Source organism: Phocoena sinus, chromosome 15 (genome assembly GCF_008692025.1).
Source record: "Phocoena sinus isolate mPhoSin1 chromosome 15, mPhoSin1.pri, whole genome shotgun sequence".
NCBI lineage: Eukaryota > Metazoa > Chordata > Mammalia > Artiodactyla > Phocoenidae > Phocoena > Phocoena sinus.
The window spans coordinates 48,892,438-48,909,017 of NC_045777.1; the positions used below are offsets into that span (position 1 = coordinate 48,892,438).

Consider the following 16,580-nt stretch of genomic DNA (forward strand, 5'->3'; position numbering starts at 1 on the left):
GAAATTAAAAATGCTTCCTTTATTACATAAAGCCAGTACTACTTCTAAATTCCACTGTTTGTGCATCTCTGTGTTTTTCAGTGTTACGCCTGTGACGTGAAAGGCAGTCACTTCCAGGTGTCCTCAGCGTGGCTTCCCGTGGCTGTCGGCCGTCACACCCGCTCCCCGCTTCAGACAGTCGGCAAACTACTCTAGGAAATTAAGAAGCTTGCCCAGGCCCCAGAGTGAACATAATGTTCTTCCAAACCTTATTGTACCAGAAGCAACACAGTTCTGAAGGAGACACAATTAAAGACATCCCGGTATCCCAGTCTGTCAATACACCGCCTCACCATTCTTATCAACAGAGTGGATTACACTGGAGCCCAAATTTGCATTATGATTCGCTGTTACAAGGCAGTGCACATTCTCCAGACTTCCAAGATGCAAGGTCACTCTCAGAACAGCCTCCCAACTAGACCAGCGAGCAGCTGCAGGTGCAGGAGCTGTGTGCCGACTGAGTGCATAAAGTAGTGCTGTGCAAGATTGGCGCTGGTGCTAAGCAGTCTCCGCCGCGCGTCTGGTAGAATCTTACGTAGTTAGTAAGCACCTTAGTGCTGTTACATGTTGTGAGAATTATTTTCCATTACTCAGTTTAGCTCAACAGAGAAAAAAGAATTTGGGCCAAAATTACAACCAGATTATGACCAATTCTCTAAGCAAAAGAAACAAAGTAACTACTGAGGTTAATGAAGACGCAGTAATTCTCTTCGCGTGGCCTTGGACTGTCTTGTGAACTGCACTATTAAAAATCATGAGCTTAACAAAAATCTTTACAAGGCAACTAATCAAAACAGGCATTTGGCCAGTAAGAATTTAATTTCACACCAATACAACTTTAGAGTTTAGATTTATTTAGGGCCATTTGCACATGTGCATGGAATAGTTTACCCTAGCAAATGACAAGACAGCTCCCCTCAGCTGGCCTAAACGTATCAGCTTTACTTACATAGCAAAAGGATAACATTAAACACGGAAGCTTTCAGTTTGTGGCACCGAGTGATGGTCTACACAGGGCATCCTTCAAAAGCTACAATTAAGGATCCACCTAGCTTTTCAGCAATACAAGCCCGATTGAGGTCTTCTGGCCCATTTGCTTGACATTCATGTTTTATGCCTAGGGAGGAAAAACAACAATTCCATTTAGAATTATGGCAGTAGCTTACGTATTTCTCTAAGATATCAAACTGTTTTAAAAGACCAGTTCAAACGTGGGTGGGAAAGCCGTGGCATATACAAACCATGGAATACCACACAGTGACGAGTAATCTGTAACCACATGCATCATCACGAATGACTCTCACAGACTAATGCTGACAAAAAGAAGCCAGACTTAATAGCGTATGTTCTAGACGGTTCCACTCGTATAACACAAAATCAGCCAGAGCTACCTTATGCTGTTAGGAGCCAGGGGACTGGTGTCCCCGGCAGGAAGAAATAGGGGCAGTGGTGTGAGGAGGGGCACTGGGAAGGCTTCGGGGCGCTGGTCATTAAACCAGGAAACAACCGTAATTCACGTACGCTTTTCTACAGACGCGCTGTATTTCAACAAGTTAAAAAGCAGGTCTAGGAATAGTTTTTCTTGGTTTTTGAAATATAAACATGAATTTGATGTTTTGATTGTACAGTTAATTTAGTCAACTGATGAGGAATAAGAGCGCTTACAAATGGGATCACTTCTGCTCCAGAAAACAGGTCTCCAGTGGCACCACACAATACATCTAAGAAATCTGTCACAACTAAGACTATGTAAAATGTTTTACTCATCGCCTTCTCAACAAAATTACAACACCACACTGCACAAAAGGAGCTCAATTATGGAATCATATACAGTAGCTTCTCTGTAAACAGCTGCTCTCTTTTAAACAGCTGCATTTTCTGATTTTCCATAATTTTAAGACCATTTCTTAAGCTGCTGAAAGCACAGCAGGTCAGCTTTTGGACCACTCAGGACTGACTGGAGAAAGCCAGCGAAGGTTTCACCAGGAAAAAAGGCACGAGGGAGATGGTCTTTCACGTCAGCAGATCAAGTCCACGGAGCAGCTCCTTTACTGGAACGCACCGCAGAGCGAGGAGGAATCCACTCCGATGCCCTCTGGGGTGCCCTGTGCCAGTGCTGAAGCTAAGGGGTCACGTCAAAACACCAGTTCCCTGGCCAGTGCACACACTTCTAGGGGGCAGCCCGACACCAAACCAAGCACATGAGGAGCCTGACAAGGACTGCACGATGCAGGAAAGGAAGCGAGAACTTTGTTTTCCCAAGTAAAACACGCTAGGGCAAACCCGATCTACTACAAGAATATAAAAATCAGTCACAGTAAAACAAGCAAAATGAAAATGACCCTAGGCCAAGCCCTTGTGACCGCGGCTCTCCCAGCTGTCTGGAGCGGCCACAGCAGGAAGGTAGGGGGCCACCTTTTCTACTGTGCACCTCCCGTTCACAGCTGGGAGAACCCGGCCCGTGGAGGTCACACAGCACTCAGACGACAAGCTTAGCCCTCAGCGGGCTAAGGGCACTTGCCCCATGCTCTGTCCATCGTACCAACATCTCCTCCTGGCTGGAGACAGTAAGTGCGTCCAGGCCATCTCATCAGGATCCCAATCACCCAGCGGCAAGTCAAATATAACTGGCCAGCCCAAGGACTGAGGCCACTCTCCTTTGGACACAGATGAGTCTATAACGTAAAATCATACCATTCCAAAGAATAGCCAGCGACAAGAGCAGCCCTTCCCATTTATGAACATTTCCTTTGTGCAACTTTGTTCTGTCAGCTACATTCAGAGGCAAAAGCAAATTTATTACTTAGTATGACCAGTTAGTCCCCACCTGCTACGTGAGAAACTTGACAGCATCTCAAACTAGTTTCACACCAGACTGAACAGGAATACACACACAGTGTCGAGGGAACGGAATATCGAACACAGGCCTTTCGGCCCAGGGTGGCCTGCACAAGGCAGAGACGTGCAGAAAGCCGGGTCAGCCTCCAGAGTTTTCCTCTAAACAAGCAGTGATGCCCTTCTCTGTGGCCAGGGCCCTCCAAAGAGAGTAAGGTGCTTCTTAGAAAAGGTGGTCCCCATGCCAGGGCTCACGACACCGCCGAATACCTGGAAGTCAACTAGACCTTACCTTGAAATTTCTTTTTGATTGCATCCTTGGAGCTCGCATAGATCATTTTACTTTTCAGAGGTGCTAGTTCTGGAGCCCTGGATACAGAAGCGCCAAAGAAGAAAAACAGTGGTTTAGAGAAAGTTCAATTTCCATCTTGTTAAACACCTGCAGCAGTGGGCAGGGAGGGGCCTCAGAATCTTCTGGGAGAGCTTCTCTAACTACACAATTTTTCCAATTCCGCCCCTCGGACCGTGGTGGCTGAGCGTATACAGAATAACTCAGGTTGACCAAGGTGGGGAAAAAGTTGAGGACCAATGATTAGAAATCAGTTAATGGCGCTAGAATAAAAGAAACAACATTGGACAATTCACTGTATGACCCAACTGTTTTCTTGCAAATAATTGTTTTTCACTTGTATCAATAAAGGCTTGGGCTTCCCTGGTGGCGCAGTGGTTGGGAGTCTGCCTGCCGATGCAGGGGACACGGGTTCTTGCCCCGGTCCGGGAGGATCCCACGTGCCGCGGAGCAGCTGGGCCCGTGAGCCATGGCCGCTGAGCCTGTGCGTCCGGAGCCTGTGCTATGCAGCGGGAGAGGCCACAACAGTGAGAGGCCCGCGTACCACAAAAAAATAAATAAATAAAAAAATAAAGGCTTGAGTTCAGGCTAATAACCACCACCTTTGTATGAGGTTTTTAATACTTTCTGGTGGAAAAGTTTCAAAATACAGAAAAGTACAGAGAATAATCTGTAAGTCAAGTATCTGCCACCCAGAATTAAGAGATGCTAGCAATTTTTGCTTCAGGTTGTTTTCTGGAAAAGAATGTATATAAAGTCCAAGTCCCCTTACTGCCCCTGCCCACCCGGTCCCCTCATTCACATCTGTTCCAGCAGCAAGTTCTGATCTCAGGCACTCGTTGTCCATCTCAGTCTAACATAATAAAACACGTCACAAGGATTTCTTTTTCTAAGCTTAATGGTAATTCAGCAATCATTATGTCTTAATTGTTAATATAACTATTATCTTATATTTACAAAATTTTTAGTGCCTCCCCCTCTTGAACGAATACTGGAAGCACAGCATAACCTTTACCATGTTCTTTACCTGCAACGTTGAAAGTAAGAGAAATACTAACAATGCACAGAAACATCTCATCTACTCAAACTGCACATCTACGAATGCATCATCTCTCACTATACACCAAACCTCAGGCCTGCCTGCACTCCACACCACCACGATTCCATTTAGCTGCCATATTTCCAGGATGTTCCACAGTCATGAACACCGTGGCCCGGTGGGGCCCTCACCTAGTCTGCCGCCCACACAGCGGGCTGAGTCTATTCTTGGGAACAAGGCGAAGGGCAGTTTCTCGGTCTCTCAGCGCATATTCCTCACAACTCTGAGGTCCAAGGAGGGAGGCAAAGCCACAAAGAGGACCTCAGATGCACCAGCTACAAAATTAAGTGGGTGCTTTTCTTATGCAAAATAGGTCAGGGACAAAAAAAGCTTAAGCTGTTCTGATTTTACTCTAAACAGATCTTCAAAATACTTGAAGTAAGAGCCGTTCCCTGGGCCCTAAACAGAGCTTGTTATGGAAAACTCCTATAAGGTTTTATCTTTCTTTTAAAAAGTAATAATGCAAAAATAAAACACTGCACTAACACTGAATCTTCTCTTCTTCATTCTACTTTTATTTTCCAAATGTTCTTTAATAAGGATGTATCATTTTCATAGTAGAAAAAAAAAGGATAAAAATCCAGGATAAAAAATAGTGCAAATGAAGGAAATATTAACCAGTTTAAAAGCTTAAACCTTTACCTGCCATACCTGCCACTCAAAGAGTAAAGCCCAGAAGAGCCAGGGCTTTAGCTGGTTTTTTCACAGCTATTTTCCCAGCCCTAACACAATGCCTGGCATGTAGCAGAAATAAAAGTTTAAAGGATGCACCTTCATTCAACATGCTCCGTTTTAAGTCTCACTACTATCTTTATGCACTTGTGTCTGTGGCTGCCAGGCTCCTTCCACAGTGGGCGCCCAATACGTGCATCTGACCTCACCAGGTGCAGCCAGGGCTGCAAGGGACTGAGCCGTGGCCTAGGGTTACATTCCCTGAGACCTGAACTCTTTTGACTTCCCAGCCCCATGGTCCCACGTTGTTGGTGGCACACAGCTGAGAGTTAAGCCCCTCCTTGCCTTGCCGGGCTCAGGCCAGAGTCCAGAGGACACTCACGCCCCCCAAATCAGAGGCCGTTACCACTTCCCCCTTCCCCTTGGAAGCCAGAGAAGATTCTCGCTGTGTAAGAATTCCATACCAAGGAATATTCTACATACAAATCCAATTAAATGAGGAATATAGGGTGACTTTTAAATCAAGCTTAATCTCAAATATGAACTTACTTGAAAAGACCAGAATAACTAATTTAAACAGCCTTTTAAGGCCATGTAAATCACTTTATAGCACAGTTTCACTATTTACAACAACGCTGTCCAATAAATAGAGCTTTCTGCAGCGAAGGAAATGTTCTGTATCGGTGCTGTGCTACCTAAAAAGGTGGCCACTAGTCACATGTGGCTACTGAGCATTTGAAATGTGGTGATTCAACTGAGAAACTGAACTTCAGACTTTAATTTCAACAGCCCCAAGAGGCTAGTAGCTACCCTACTGGACAGTGTGAATGCAGAGCAAATCCCAGGTGCAGGCCACGCCAGCACCAGCTTCAAAGGCCACAGAGGCACAAGTGAAGCGGGAGGCTGGTTCCTGGCAGGGCGTGTTGGAGAAGAATCTGGTGAGGTGCTAAGCTGACAATAAGAGATTAACTCTGAGATTTACAAAGGTTCAATATTTCTAACAATGCTTACCACAAAAAAAACATCAACTCCTCTTTTCTGGATTCCTTTGTTTCGAAGCTTGCATCATACAAAGCATAGCGACAATCTTTTTCAGGAAGCATTCCCACAAAATGCTTGAAAGGATCCGTTATGGTTACACCGATATCTCCAACCAAGATCTCTTTGCCTTCTTCTACAATGATGCACTTTTTGTCTGCACTGAGACAAAAAATGACAGCTTTCTTTCTTTTCTTGATTTCTTCTGGTGTGGAGCACTTCCGAACTTTCATGTCATAAAAAATGCGACATACTTCATCAGCAACTTGCACTCCTGAGGCCTAGAATGAGAAGGGGAAAAAATCATAAGGAGGCTTACAGTTTTTATCATGCCAAATACAAAACACTACGTAACTTTTGGTTCATAGACTGGCATACACTTAAATTTTTTTAGGTATATTTACCATCTAATAGGAAGACTAGAAAATTTGAGCTGCAAACACTAATTTCAGTCATTAAACTTTTAAAAAGATTACATATCTAAGCCATTCATCACTATTATGCGGGAGTAAGGGAAGATTCAGCTACAGCAGCTCCTCCAACCCTGAAACCTAGCAAACAGTGCTTCCTGGGGTGCTGAATTAGTTTCTTCTTATACAGGTTGCTCAGAGCCCTGACTGGGGCAGTCATCTCCCCAGTTTGGGTGTTAATAATACCCGAAATTCTTTTCGTAACGAATAATAGATGGTCAGAGTGGCTGGGTTGGGAAAATTCCACTCCTACAGCACATACTTCACTAATAAAAGAAAGATCTTTGTTCTACTAACATGTCAAAATTATATGATTAATATCCAGTAACATATCAGTCACATACCTGTAAAATTTCATTTGTAAAATCTCCAAGTTTTAAATTAAAATTAGAATAAATGAGATTGCTAGGAGACTAGATCTTAATCGTTCCCACCACAAAAGAAGTGATAATTATGTGATGTAATAGAAGTGTTAGCTAACCTACGGTGGTAATCATATTGCAATATATAAATGAATCAAAAATCAACACCTTGTAAACCCTAAGCTTACATAATGTTATATGTCGATTATATCTCGATTAAAAATAAATATTTACTGCTATAACGAAGAAGATAGCTTAATTTAGGATTATACTGACTACAGAAAATAACCTTTTACCATGTTATACTTGCTATTCCAAAATGAAGAAGTGGTTACATAAGATCTTGATAACCAAAGATCTAAAATCACTTTTTGATCTTTTCAACTTCTTTAAGGAATGTGCCATTTCCATTAACTTTATAATTTTTTATGCTTCATTAACTACTTTGGTTTGCATGTTAGCTTTTCTAAAGCAAGAATTATAAACTTAATAGAATTTAAATACTAAACAATGCCAAAATGTTAATGATACCCAAAATTAACATCACACCATTTGATTAAATATAAATGCGTGTGAGATGAAAAAATAACCTGCACACTAGGAAAAAATATTTGCAAATCGTATATCCAATAAGAAACTTGTATCCAGAATATATAAAGAAACCTTATAACAACAATAAAAGACAACCCAATTTAAAAATGGGCAAGCAATTTGAATAGACATTTATCCAAAGAAGATTTTAAAAAAACGGTCAAGAAGCACTTGGAAAAAACGCTCAGCACCATTAGTCATTAGGTAAGTGCACATCAACACCACAATGAAAAACTACTTCACACCCACCGGGATGGCTGTGGACAGAAACTAATGTTGGTGAGGCTGTTGAGAAACTAGGGCCCTTAAATGTTGCTGAAAGAACTACAACAATGGTGCAGCCGCTTCAGGAAACCATCTTGCAGCTCCTCAAAACATTAAACGTGGAGTTAACACACAGCAACACCACTCCTCAGCGTAGACACAGGAGAAATGAAAACATATGTCCATACAAAAACCTGTGCGTGAAAGTTCATAGCAGCATTATTTCTAACCGCCAAAAAGTAGAAAGAATCCAATGTTTATCAGCTGATGAATAAATAAAATGTGGCATATCCATACAATGGAATATTATTCATCCATAACAGAATGAGGTGCTGATACCCACTACACGACACATGAACCTTGAAAAGCACCATGCTAAGTAAAGGCCCAGACATACGAGGCCACCTTGCTCACAACTCTATTCCCTGAAATGTTGAAAACAGTCAAATCCATGGACAGGAAGCAGATTAGTGGTTTCCAGTGGCAAAGGGGAGAGGGAATGCAGAGTGACTACTAGTGGGACGGGCATCTTTTTGGAGTGATGGAATGTTCTGGAATTTGACAGTGGTGATGGATGCATAACTCTGGAAACATACTGAAAATCAGCAAACTGTACTTTATGATATGTGAATTATATCTCAATAAAGTTGTTACTTAAAAAGGCATGTAAGCGGCTTCCCTTGTGGCGCAGTGGTTGGGAGTCCGCCTGCCGATGCAGGGGACGCGGGTTCGTGCCCCGGTCTGGGAAGATCCCACATGCCGCGGAGCGGCTAGGCCCGTGAACCATGGCCGCTGAGCCTGCGTGTCCAGAGCCTGTGCTCCGCAACGGGAGAGGCCGCAACAGTGAGAGGCCCGCGTACCGCAAAAAAAAAAAAAAAAAAAAAAAAAAAAAAAAAAATCCATGTAAGAATTCTGGAGGTTAAAATACACAAAGATTCTAGCAGTTACTTAGTATTAAGGTAACTGGGCCACTTAATCATCTCATTGATTAAAAGAGCTCACCTCAATCCCATCTAATCTAATCTACATCTAATCATAATCCACTTCAATCCTACCTAATCTAATCCTAAATGAACATTTTACTCTAACAAAGAGGAATATATAGAAAATTAAGGCTAGAAAACTACCTCCAAAGTTACACAATCTTACCGCTTTCCCATTTTTAAAAAATACTACCTTAAACGTTTTACTGCTTTAGGAGTAGTATTGCTCTGATCTTCACAGTTCATCTATGGAAAGCAAGTTAAGAATCTTTATTTTGATTTTTTGAATAGAGATGAATAAAATGTTCAAAGTGACAAAAATTAACAAGGAATTAGAAACAGACCCTAATTCCTCTAACTCCCTAGTCCATAACTGGTGATTTGTAAATCACATTTGACTAATCCATCTTTAAAAGCATGAAGGAAACATTTGAAGCCTTGAATCCAACCAATTAATATTTGAATGTATCTGTCAATATCTAAGTGAAGTATTTCAAACAACACTCAATTCCAACTTGGAAATTAAATTAATTATGTATCAGTAATTGAAAACAGAAAGTAAATGTGTATCCTGCAATCATAATGCAACTAACCTCCCTCAAATCTGGCTGTAACTTACAGGCACCTTAAAAGCCTCAGTAAGGAAGAATTTTGGCTTTTTTCTATCTGGAATGAGGAATATGGAGGTTTCTGATGAGGGGAATACTAGAGACATTTATGCTTGAGGAAACTAACACCAAAGACTGTGAAGGAGAAACTGGCAAAGACACTGGAAGCAGGAAGACCACTTCTGAGGCAACTGCCAATATCCAGAGAAAGCTCTGAACTACAGCAGTGCTGCTGAAAACAAAAACAAATCCAAGGACATTTCAAAGCAGAGCCAATACAGCTGAGAGAAACAGTAAGGAAGAGCATCAAAGACGACCCTGGATGGATTCTCCAGACTGGTGACTAGAAAGACTGATGGATAAACAGACGGGGGAGGATGGGCACAGTTTAACACGTTAATCTTGAAGAATGTGCAAGACATCTAGGTGGAGATGACCAGTTAGTAACTGGAAACAGCACAAATCTAATAGGAAGGCTCCACTTAATCGGTATTTTGGACCAAAGTCAATACCACGGAGGCATATCAACATTAAGTAGCAAAAGAGAAACAAGTCAATGGAATTAAGAAGAAATTATCAGAAGGCTAAGAAGAAAAAGTAATTAGGGGGAAAAGACCATCCTGGAAGCCAAGAGAAAATATTTCCAGAAGGGAGGTCAGCAATACCAGAAACTGTCAAGTTCGAGAATGACTGGAAACGGACCACTGGGCTTGACGACTGGGCCTCTGAGCATTTCAGGAGACAGAGGGATGGGCAGGAATCCAGGGCAGTGGGCTGGGGATGCACAGGGAACTGAGGTACAGCAGACAGGATGGCTGATGGCGAAGTGAAGGGGAGGACTGAACGCTGACTTCCAATGCATGTAAGTTGTCTTCCACTGGGGAGATGCGGCCACACTAACAGTTTAAGAGCTTGAAGGAACAAGAGAAAGAAAGCCAAACCCTAAAGAAAAAGAAAAAAATACTAATATTGAGTAATTCTATTGTCACACACTTCTAAATCACCATTCTATGAGCTAGCTACCATTACTGTTTGCATCCTACAGATGGGGAAATTGAGGCATAGAAAGATTAAGTAACTTGGCCAGGGTCACACAGAAACTGACAGAAGAACTGAGGTTTGAACTCAGGCGATTTGGCTCCAGAGGATACTTAACCACTCAAACAACAGTCAGAATCCTAATGAGACTGATGAGATGCAGGGCACAGATGCAGGAGTCAGTCTCAGGAAAGACTATGCCTTTATTCCTCTAAAATAGGAAGAGGAAGGGTAAAGGTTTAGAATAGCTATGATGGGGAGTTCCAAAGGGAATCCCCTAAGGACCAGCAAAGGGATCCGAGGACCCCACAGGTTCAGTGAGGTCAGAGAGGCAACGGTTGAGCAATCTGGCAGAAAGCAGATGCTGATGGCGGTGTTGGTGGAAAGGAAGGACTCCGCATTCTCCTGAGGTATCCACGCTCGAGGTTTCTATCACCTAATCCAAATGACTCGCACGTCGTTCAGATTTCTGCCTTTCTGAACTCACAGTCTTTACACCCGATTGCCTATCTAACATCTGCAGCTGGATGTTTCAAAGGGATCTGATGCTCAGCATGTCCAAAATCTGATACAGGTTGGTCTCCTTTCCCAGTACACACCAGCATCCCAGTTTCATATAAGCGCCAAACCTAAGAGACATCCTCAACAATCCTCTACCCTCACCTCACTTAGCCCTTTGAATTTCCAAGTTTTTCTCCAAGATATTCATTTCTCCCCATTTCTGTTGCCATTCTCCCAGCCCAAGCTACCACTGCCTATTACCGTAACTGTGCCAGTAACCTCTCAAGTCACTGCAGGGGAGGGAGACGAGGACATGCGTGCACCCAGGAAGACCACGTTCTCCAGCCTTCCTCGCAAGCTCAGCTGGGGCCACAAGACTGAGCCCTGCTCGGTGAGAGGTGGGCACCATGACAGGAAGCACCGCCAGGCCTGGCCCTTTAAAGCTGATCTTCAAGCTCTGCCTTCCCCTGCAAAGATGACCCTGGCAGACACACCTCAAGACAGAAGAGGGCTGCCCAACCCCACTGCACTGCACGACAGAGATAAACCTTTACTCTATTATTAGGCCACTGATATTTGGCGTTTGTTATCCCAAACACAACAGACTGCTCACGCACCCTGTGATCACCTCCACTCCCCCCAATTCATCCAGTGCACTGCAGCCACAGATCTGGAACAGGAATACCATCATCACCGTGCGTAAAACACTTCAGTGGCGGCTTTCCACTGATCTGCGCAGGCGTGATCCGCCCACCTCTGCAGCCCTACCTTACAGCACCCGTGCTCGGAAGTTCAGGAAGCTCACTACCGGCCTTCTGTCAGTTGTCTGCATTCAGGCTCCCTCACGGCTCGGGGCCTCTGCTCACTGTGCCTCATTCACTCTTTACACCTCAGATCAATTTTCACTTGGAAAACAAGTTGTTTGGGCCAAAACCACTATCACGCGCTTCCATGAGATCATATGCCTCTAGCCCATAGCACTTACTACAGCCTCGATGTCCTACCTTCAAGATTACTTGACTGTCTCCCCAAAGGGGCAGTAAGCTCCTTAAGACTATATGTCTGTCTTGTTCATTTTTGTGTTCCCTTGAGGAAATCAAGGATAAATCAGACCCTCAAGGAAGTGTACTGATTAGTGGAGAAGATAAAGAGCACATATAGTGCTTCAATACTTGGTAAAACATTCATTATTCCTTGATAAACTCCAACAGAAGGGCATTTAAAGAAGGTAGAGATCAAACTGGGGGCAGGGAGGGGACGCGGGTAAATCAAGGAGAGTTTCATCTGGAACGTGACTTAAAGCACTCCAGAATAAGGGGGCTGAAAGGATGAAAAGACAGTTCCTGACAAACAGAACGCGGTTCCTCCAGTATGAGAGGAGGAAACCAGGATGTGGACTGGGTTCGGGGGAGAAGCCACCAACGGCAGGCCCAGGAGTCTGGAGGCACGGAAAATACACGAAGCCATGCATGAGAGAGCCAGGACAGGAGGAGACTGGGGCAAGGAGACAACCTAAAGGCCACTGCGGTCATCAAGGCCGGGGCCATGAGGCCTCCACCAGCGTAGCAGGCACAGTACAAGGAGGAGGTGGTGAGGACATCCCCTGTGCTCCACAGCCGCTGGCTGGGAAGGGAAGACAGCGAGGAAGCAGACAGAATCAAGTGTTCAGGTCAGTGACCAGGAGGCTGACTGATATCACCAAATGCTCATTTTCTCTCATCTTCCCACTGCGGTGGCTTTAGGGAATTCGATGTTAAACAAGTATGACTTCTTTACGCCTAGTAACACTGTAATACTAACTTTTGCCCTTGAAAGTAATTTAAAACATGCACGAGGCAACATGTACCTTAGGCTCAATGTAATGAATAAAATATGCTTGAATTTGTTAGACCTTGATTTACTTAGTATATACTTGGAATACACTTGATATGGAAGATTAAACAACTGGTGCCTAGACTCTTGATAATGATTTTTATAAAGCTGGACTAAAATAAAACCGCGAGGGCAGACTGGGAAGGCAGGGGACACCACTCCTCCAGCCCGGCGCCTCTGCCACTGCCCCTCCATGGGCTCACGGGCACCAGCAGGGCTCTTCTTCCACCTTTGACTCTGGGGGGTGAACGGGAAAGCCTGGGGTACGGACTAGTGGGATGGAAAAAAGATAAACTACTCCTTAAGTAACTACAGTTTATTAACTTTTTAGAGGCCAAAAGCAGATAACTTGATATTAAAGCACCAGAATTATGAGAGCAACAGCTCCACCCAAGCTTCCCCACTAACCAGCTGTGTCACCTCGGGCGTGTCATTTAACATCTCCTGAGTAAAGGAGTTCCTTCAACTGATTTACTTAGGGGCATGCACCCGGTCAGTAGGATCACCTGGGGATCCTGTTAAAATGCAGGTTTTGCAGATTCCGATTCAGAATATCTGGGGTAGAGTCTGAGACTCTGCATTTCCAATCAGCTCCAGGTGACAATCACTAAAACTGTTGCTCTAAAATTTCAAGAAACATTAAAATCTTAGCTCATTGCTATTTTACTTCTTTGCCTACAAGTTTAACTTTTATAATGAAGCAGTAGTGATAGAGTACGTTATTAAAACTAATAGGCCCAAAGTCAAAGCATTTTTTGAGCCACAGACTCCCGGTAAAGCCTATGGGTCCTTTCTCAACATGGTATTTCAATCAAAATAAAAGATACAGCATTAAAAAAGAAACCAATTATATTGAAATACAGTTCATCTCTCATGATGGTTAAGAATTCCTGTGAGTATTAAATTCTGTGGATTTGTTATCACATTTCAATGAATCTCTTAGAAACAGCTGTAACACTAATATTCAGAATCATTTGTTCACTGTGTTTTTTACCTAATAGAAAAGATCCTCTCCCATAAGTCTCAGTTTTCCTCTAAAATGTTAATTATTAACATTTTAACTGCTCAGCTGTCAAGAAATCCAAAGTTTATTTTTTAAAGCAAAACCAAATTCAGTTGCAATTTTAAATTTATTTCTAAAGAGTTATTTATATTCAACTGCAAAGTTTTAACAATAAAGACCATTAAAGGATACTTTGAAATAGGACCAAAATCTGCTGCACTGTTGGGAAAGAAAATCTTGAGAGCAAAAATAGATTGCTGTTACAAGAGCCTTGTGATTACCTTAAAAAGATATGTTATCCACGACTTCAGTTTCTCTCTGTTCTGTACCAGTGACCACTGGAGAATAACAGTTGCTTTCAGAACTCCACCCCCATGTTAAAATAGCTGCTGTTAAATGATTCTTCACTTATTTTATCTCACGTGACTACCAGTTTTAACTTGTACCTGAAGCATAATGGATCTCAAACCTGAGTCTCCTCTGGCAGAGCTTGTGTAAAACACTGATTCAGAGATTAAATGCATAATGTACACGGAGGCACTGTCTTTATATTCAACATTCACCCAGTGTACGCTTCTTTAAATAAAGTTACTACTCACAAACAGAGGGGGAAGTAAAAGACTATGAAACACTGGGTATTTTAAAGTTAAAACATCAACTCTCTCCACTTCTAGAGTAAGGGTGGTAATCTTTGAAAGAAGCTCAAGTTTTCTGATTCAATTATTGTAGACAACAGAACCAGGCCAAAAACGAAATGTGATGGCTTACAGCAGCCTACCTTTCAACAAAACTTCAGAAACAGTGGTCTATGTCTATACTACCAAACTCAGGTAGGACGCCTGCTGGCTCCATAACTGATGCCAACTACACTTAACCCAATCCTCATTGGAGAAAACAGGAATGAAAGTTATTGTTTTGTCTCAGAAAATTATTAATTTTTAAAAAATTATTTTTCTAAGCTGAGCGTCTGAAACATTTGAAAGAATACTGCATAGCAGACAAATACAGTTTCAAATTTACAAACACCTGGCAGAAAAAAATGGCATTAATTAGGTCCTTTCTCAACCTACCAACTCTTAAACCACCCACCATAACTGCTAATCAAAGGAGTTGGGGAGTTTAAAAATGGGTTCACAATTATCCTTTATTTACACCATGCCTTGCACAAGGGCCAAGAGAATCAGAAAATTACTGACTACAGAACATTTAGGCTTTTGGCTACTACAACTGGTGCCTCTGAGCAATAATGTTCACACAACAAATAAAATGAGAGTGACAAGTACTTCAGGGACATTTTTACATGTAAGATTTAAGAACCTCACAGATCCTGTGTCAAGATGGGAGGCAGAATACATACATTTAATTTACCTCCCTACCAAAAAGCCACTGAGAGTTCAAATAAGAATGAATGAAATTAGTCTGAGAAGCATTTAGGTCTCTAGATCCCCTCCTGAACTCCACTCTGCCGCCACCCCACTCCCTGGAATACTGGAGGTTATTCTCTGGAGGAGGTAAACAGTATGTCTTTCTGGCTTAGTTATCATACTGAAAACAGGAAAATAGGTAGCCATATGCAAATGATGCTAAGACACTCCACCTCCAACACCACCTTGAAGCTGTGCTGAAAAACAGACAGAACTTTCTGTGATGATACAAATGTTCTCTGTCTGCACTGTCCAATATGGCAGCCACTACCACACATGGCTACTGAGCACATGAAATATGGCTAATGCAACTGAGGATTTTAAATAGTTTAACATAAAATAACACATAAAATTAACTCAATATGTACCAAAATAGTATATATTGGGTAGACAAATCTATAAAACATATTACATCGTTTTCTACCTTGGAAAAACACTATACTATTTAGCGTTATGGATGCCTCCTGTCCTCAGGAACCACCGTTACTATACTAGGCAGTAAAATAATGCCCCCAAGGGCAAGGATTTCAACTCCAGTTTACTGTAATAATTATGGCCAACTATTTCTGGAGGTAAGGAAGCAATCTTGGGGGGATAAAGACTCTTTTTTTGGCACGGGGATATTCTGAGTGTTAATTTGAAAGAGTCAAAACAACCAGACAGCTTAAAATTTTTGAAACAGTAATTTCTACCTGTTCTCTGACGACCACAACTACAGATTTAAAAAACATACTGACAGGGCTTCCCTGGTGGCGCAGTGGTTGGGAGTCCGCCTGCCGAGGCAGGGGATGTGGGTTCGTGCCCCGGTGCGGGAGGATCCCGCGTGTCGCGGAGCGGCTGGGCCTGTGAGCCATGGCCGCTGGGCCTGCACGTCCGGAGCCTGTGCTCCGCGACGGGAGAGGCCGCAATGGTGAGAGGCCCATGTACCGCAAAAAAAAAACAAAAACAAAAACAAAAACATACTGACATTTGATGTATCTCTCTCCTTTCTCCCGTGACTATTAAATGGATGAACAGCAAAGATATGAAGAACACAAAGGATGAGAATGGTCTTCTTTAACAGTCAAGATTGAGTCACACCACCTCTTACCATTATCCTCCGCACAACTACCAGCTACAGGTGTGAAGCAAAGGTCACAAGGATGAAAACTGGGGCCTGCTGTGGGGCGAGCTAACAGGCTCTGCCTTACAGTCTGTCCCTGCCCAGTAAGTAAAGATCAGTCAGGCAAGCACACGGCAAACCCTCCATCCCTTGATAAGCCCAAAATGTCCACAGCTGCTGAGTACAGTTTTCTAGACCGTGCCTGGCCAAGGGGGCCAAGAAAGAGCTAAATTAAGCCCCTGCTCCACTAGCCGAGAGGCGCCTCTGCAGGGCTGCGAAGCTGGCAGCAGCGCCATCTGCCTGCCTCCTGGGGCTGCGCCACCGAGGGAA

At 43.1% G+C, this 16,580-nt stretch overlaps 1 protein-coding gene across 1 annotated transcript in view; it reads right to left on the minus strand.

Moving 5' to 3' along the window:
* DSTN (destrin, actin depolymerizing factor) overlaps positions 1-16,580 on the minus strand; it is a 37,819-nt gene continuing 21,239 nt past the window's right edge. The window contains exons 2-4 of the mRNA XM_032606480.1: positions 6,006-6,313; positions 3,167-3,243; positions 1-1,156 (exon numbers count right to left, since the gene is read on the minus strand). Of these exons, the coding sequence (XP_032462371.1) occupies positions 1,047-1,156; positions 3,167-3,243; positions 6,006-6,313 (495 nt within the window). The 3' untranslated portion in view covers positions 1-1,046. The remainder of the gene's footprint in view (positions 1,157-3,166; positions 3,244-6,005; positions 6,314-16,580) is intronic.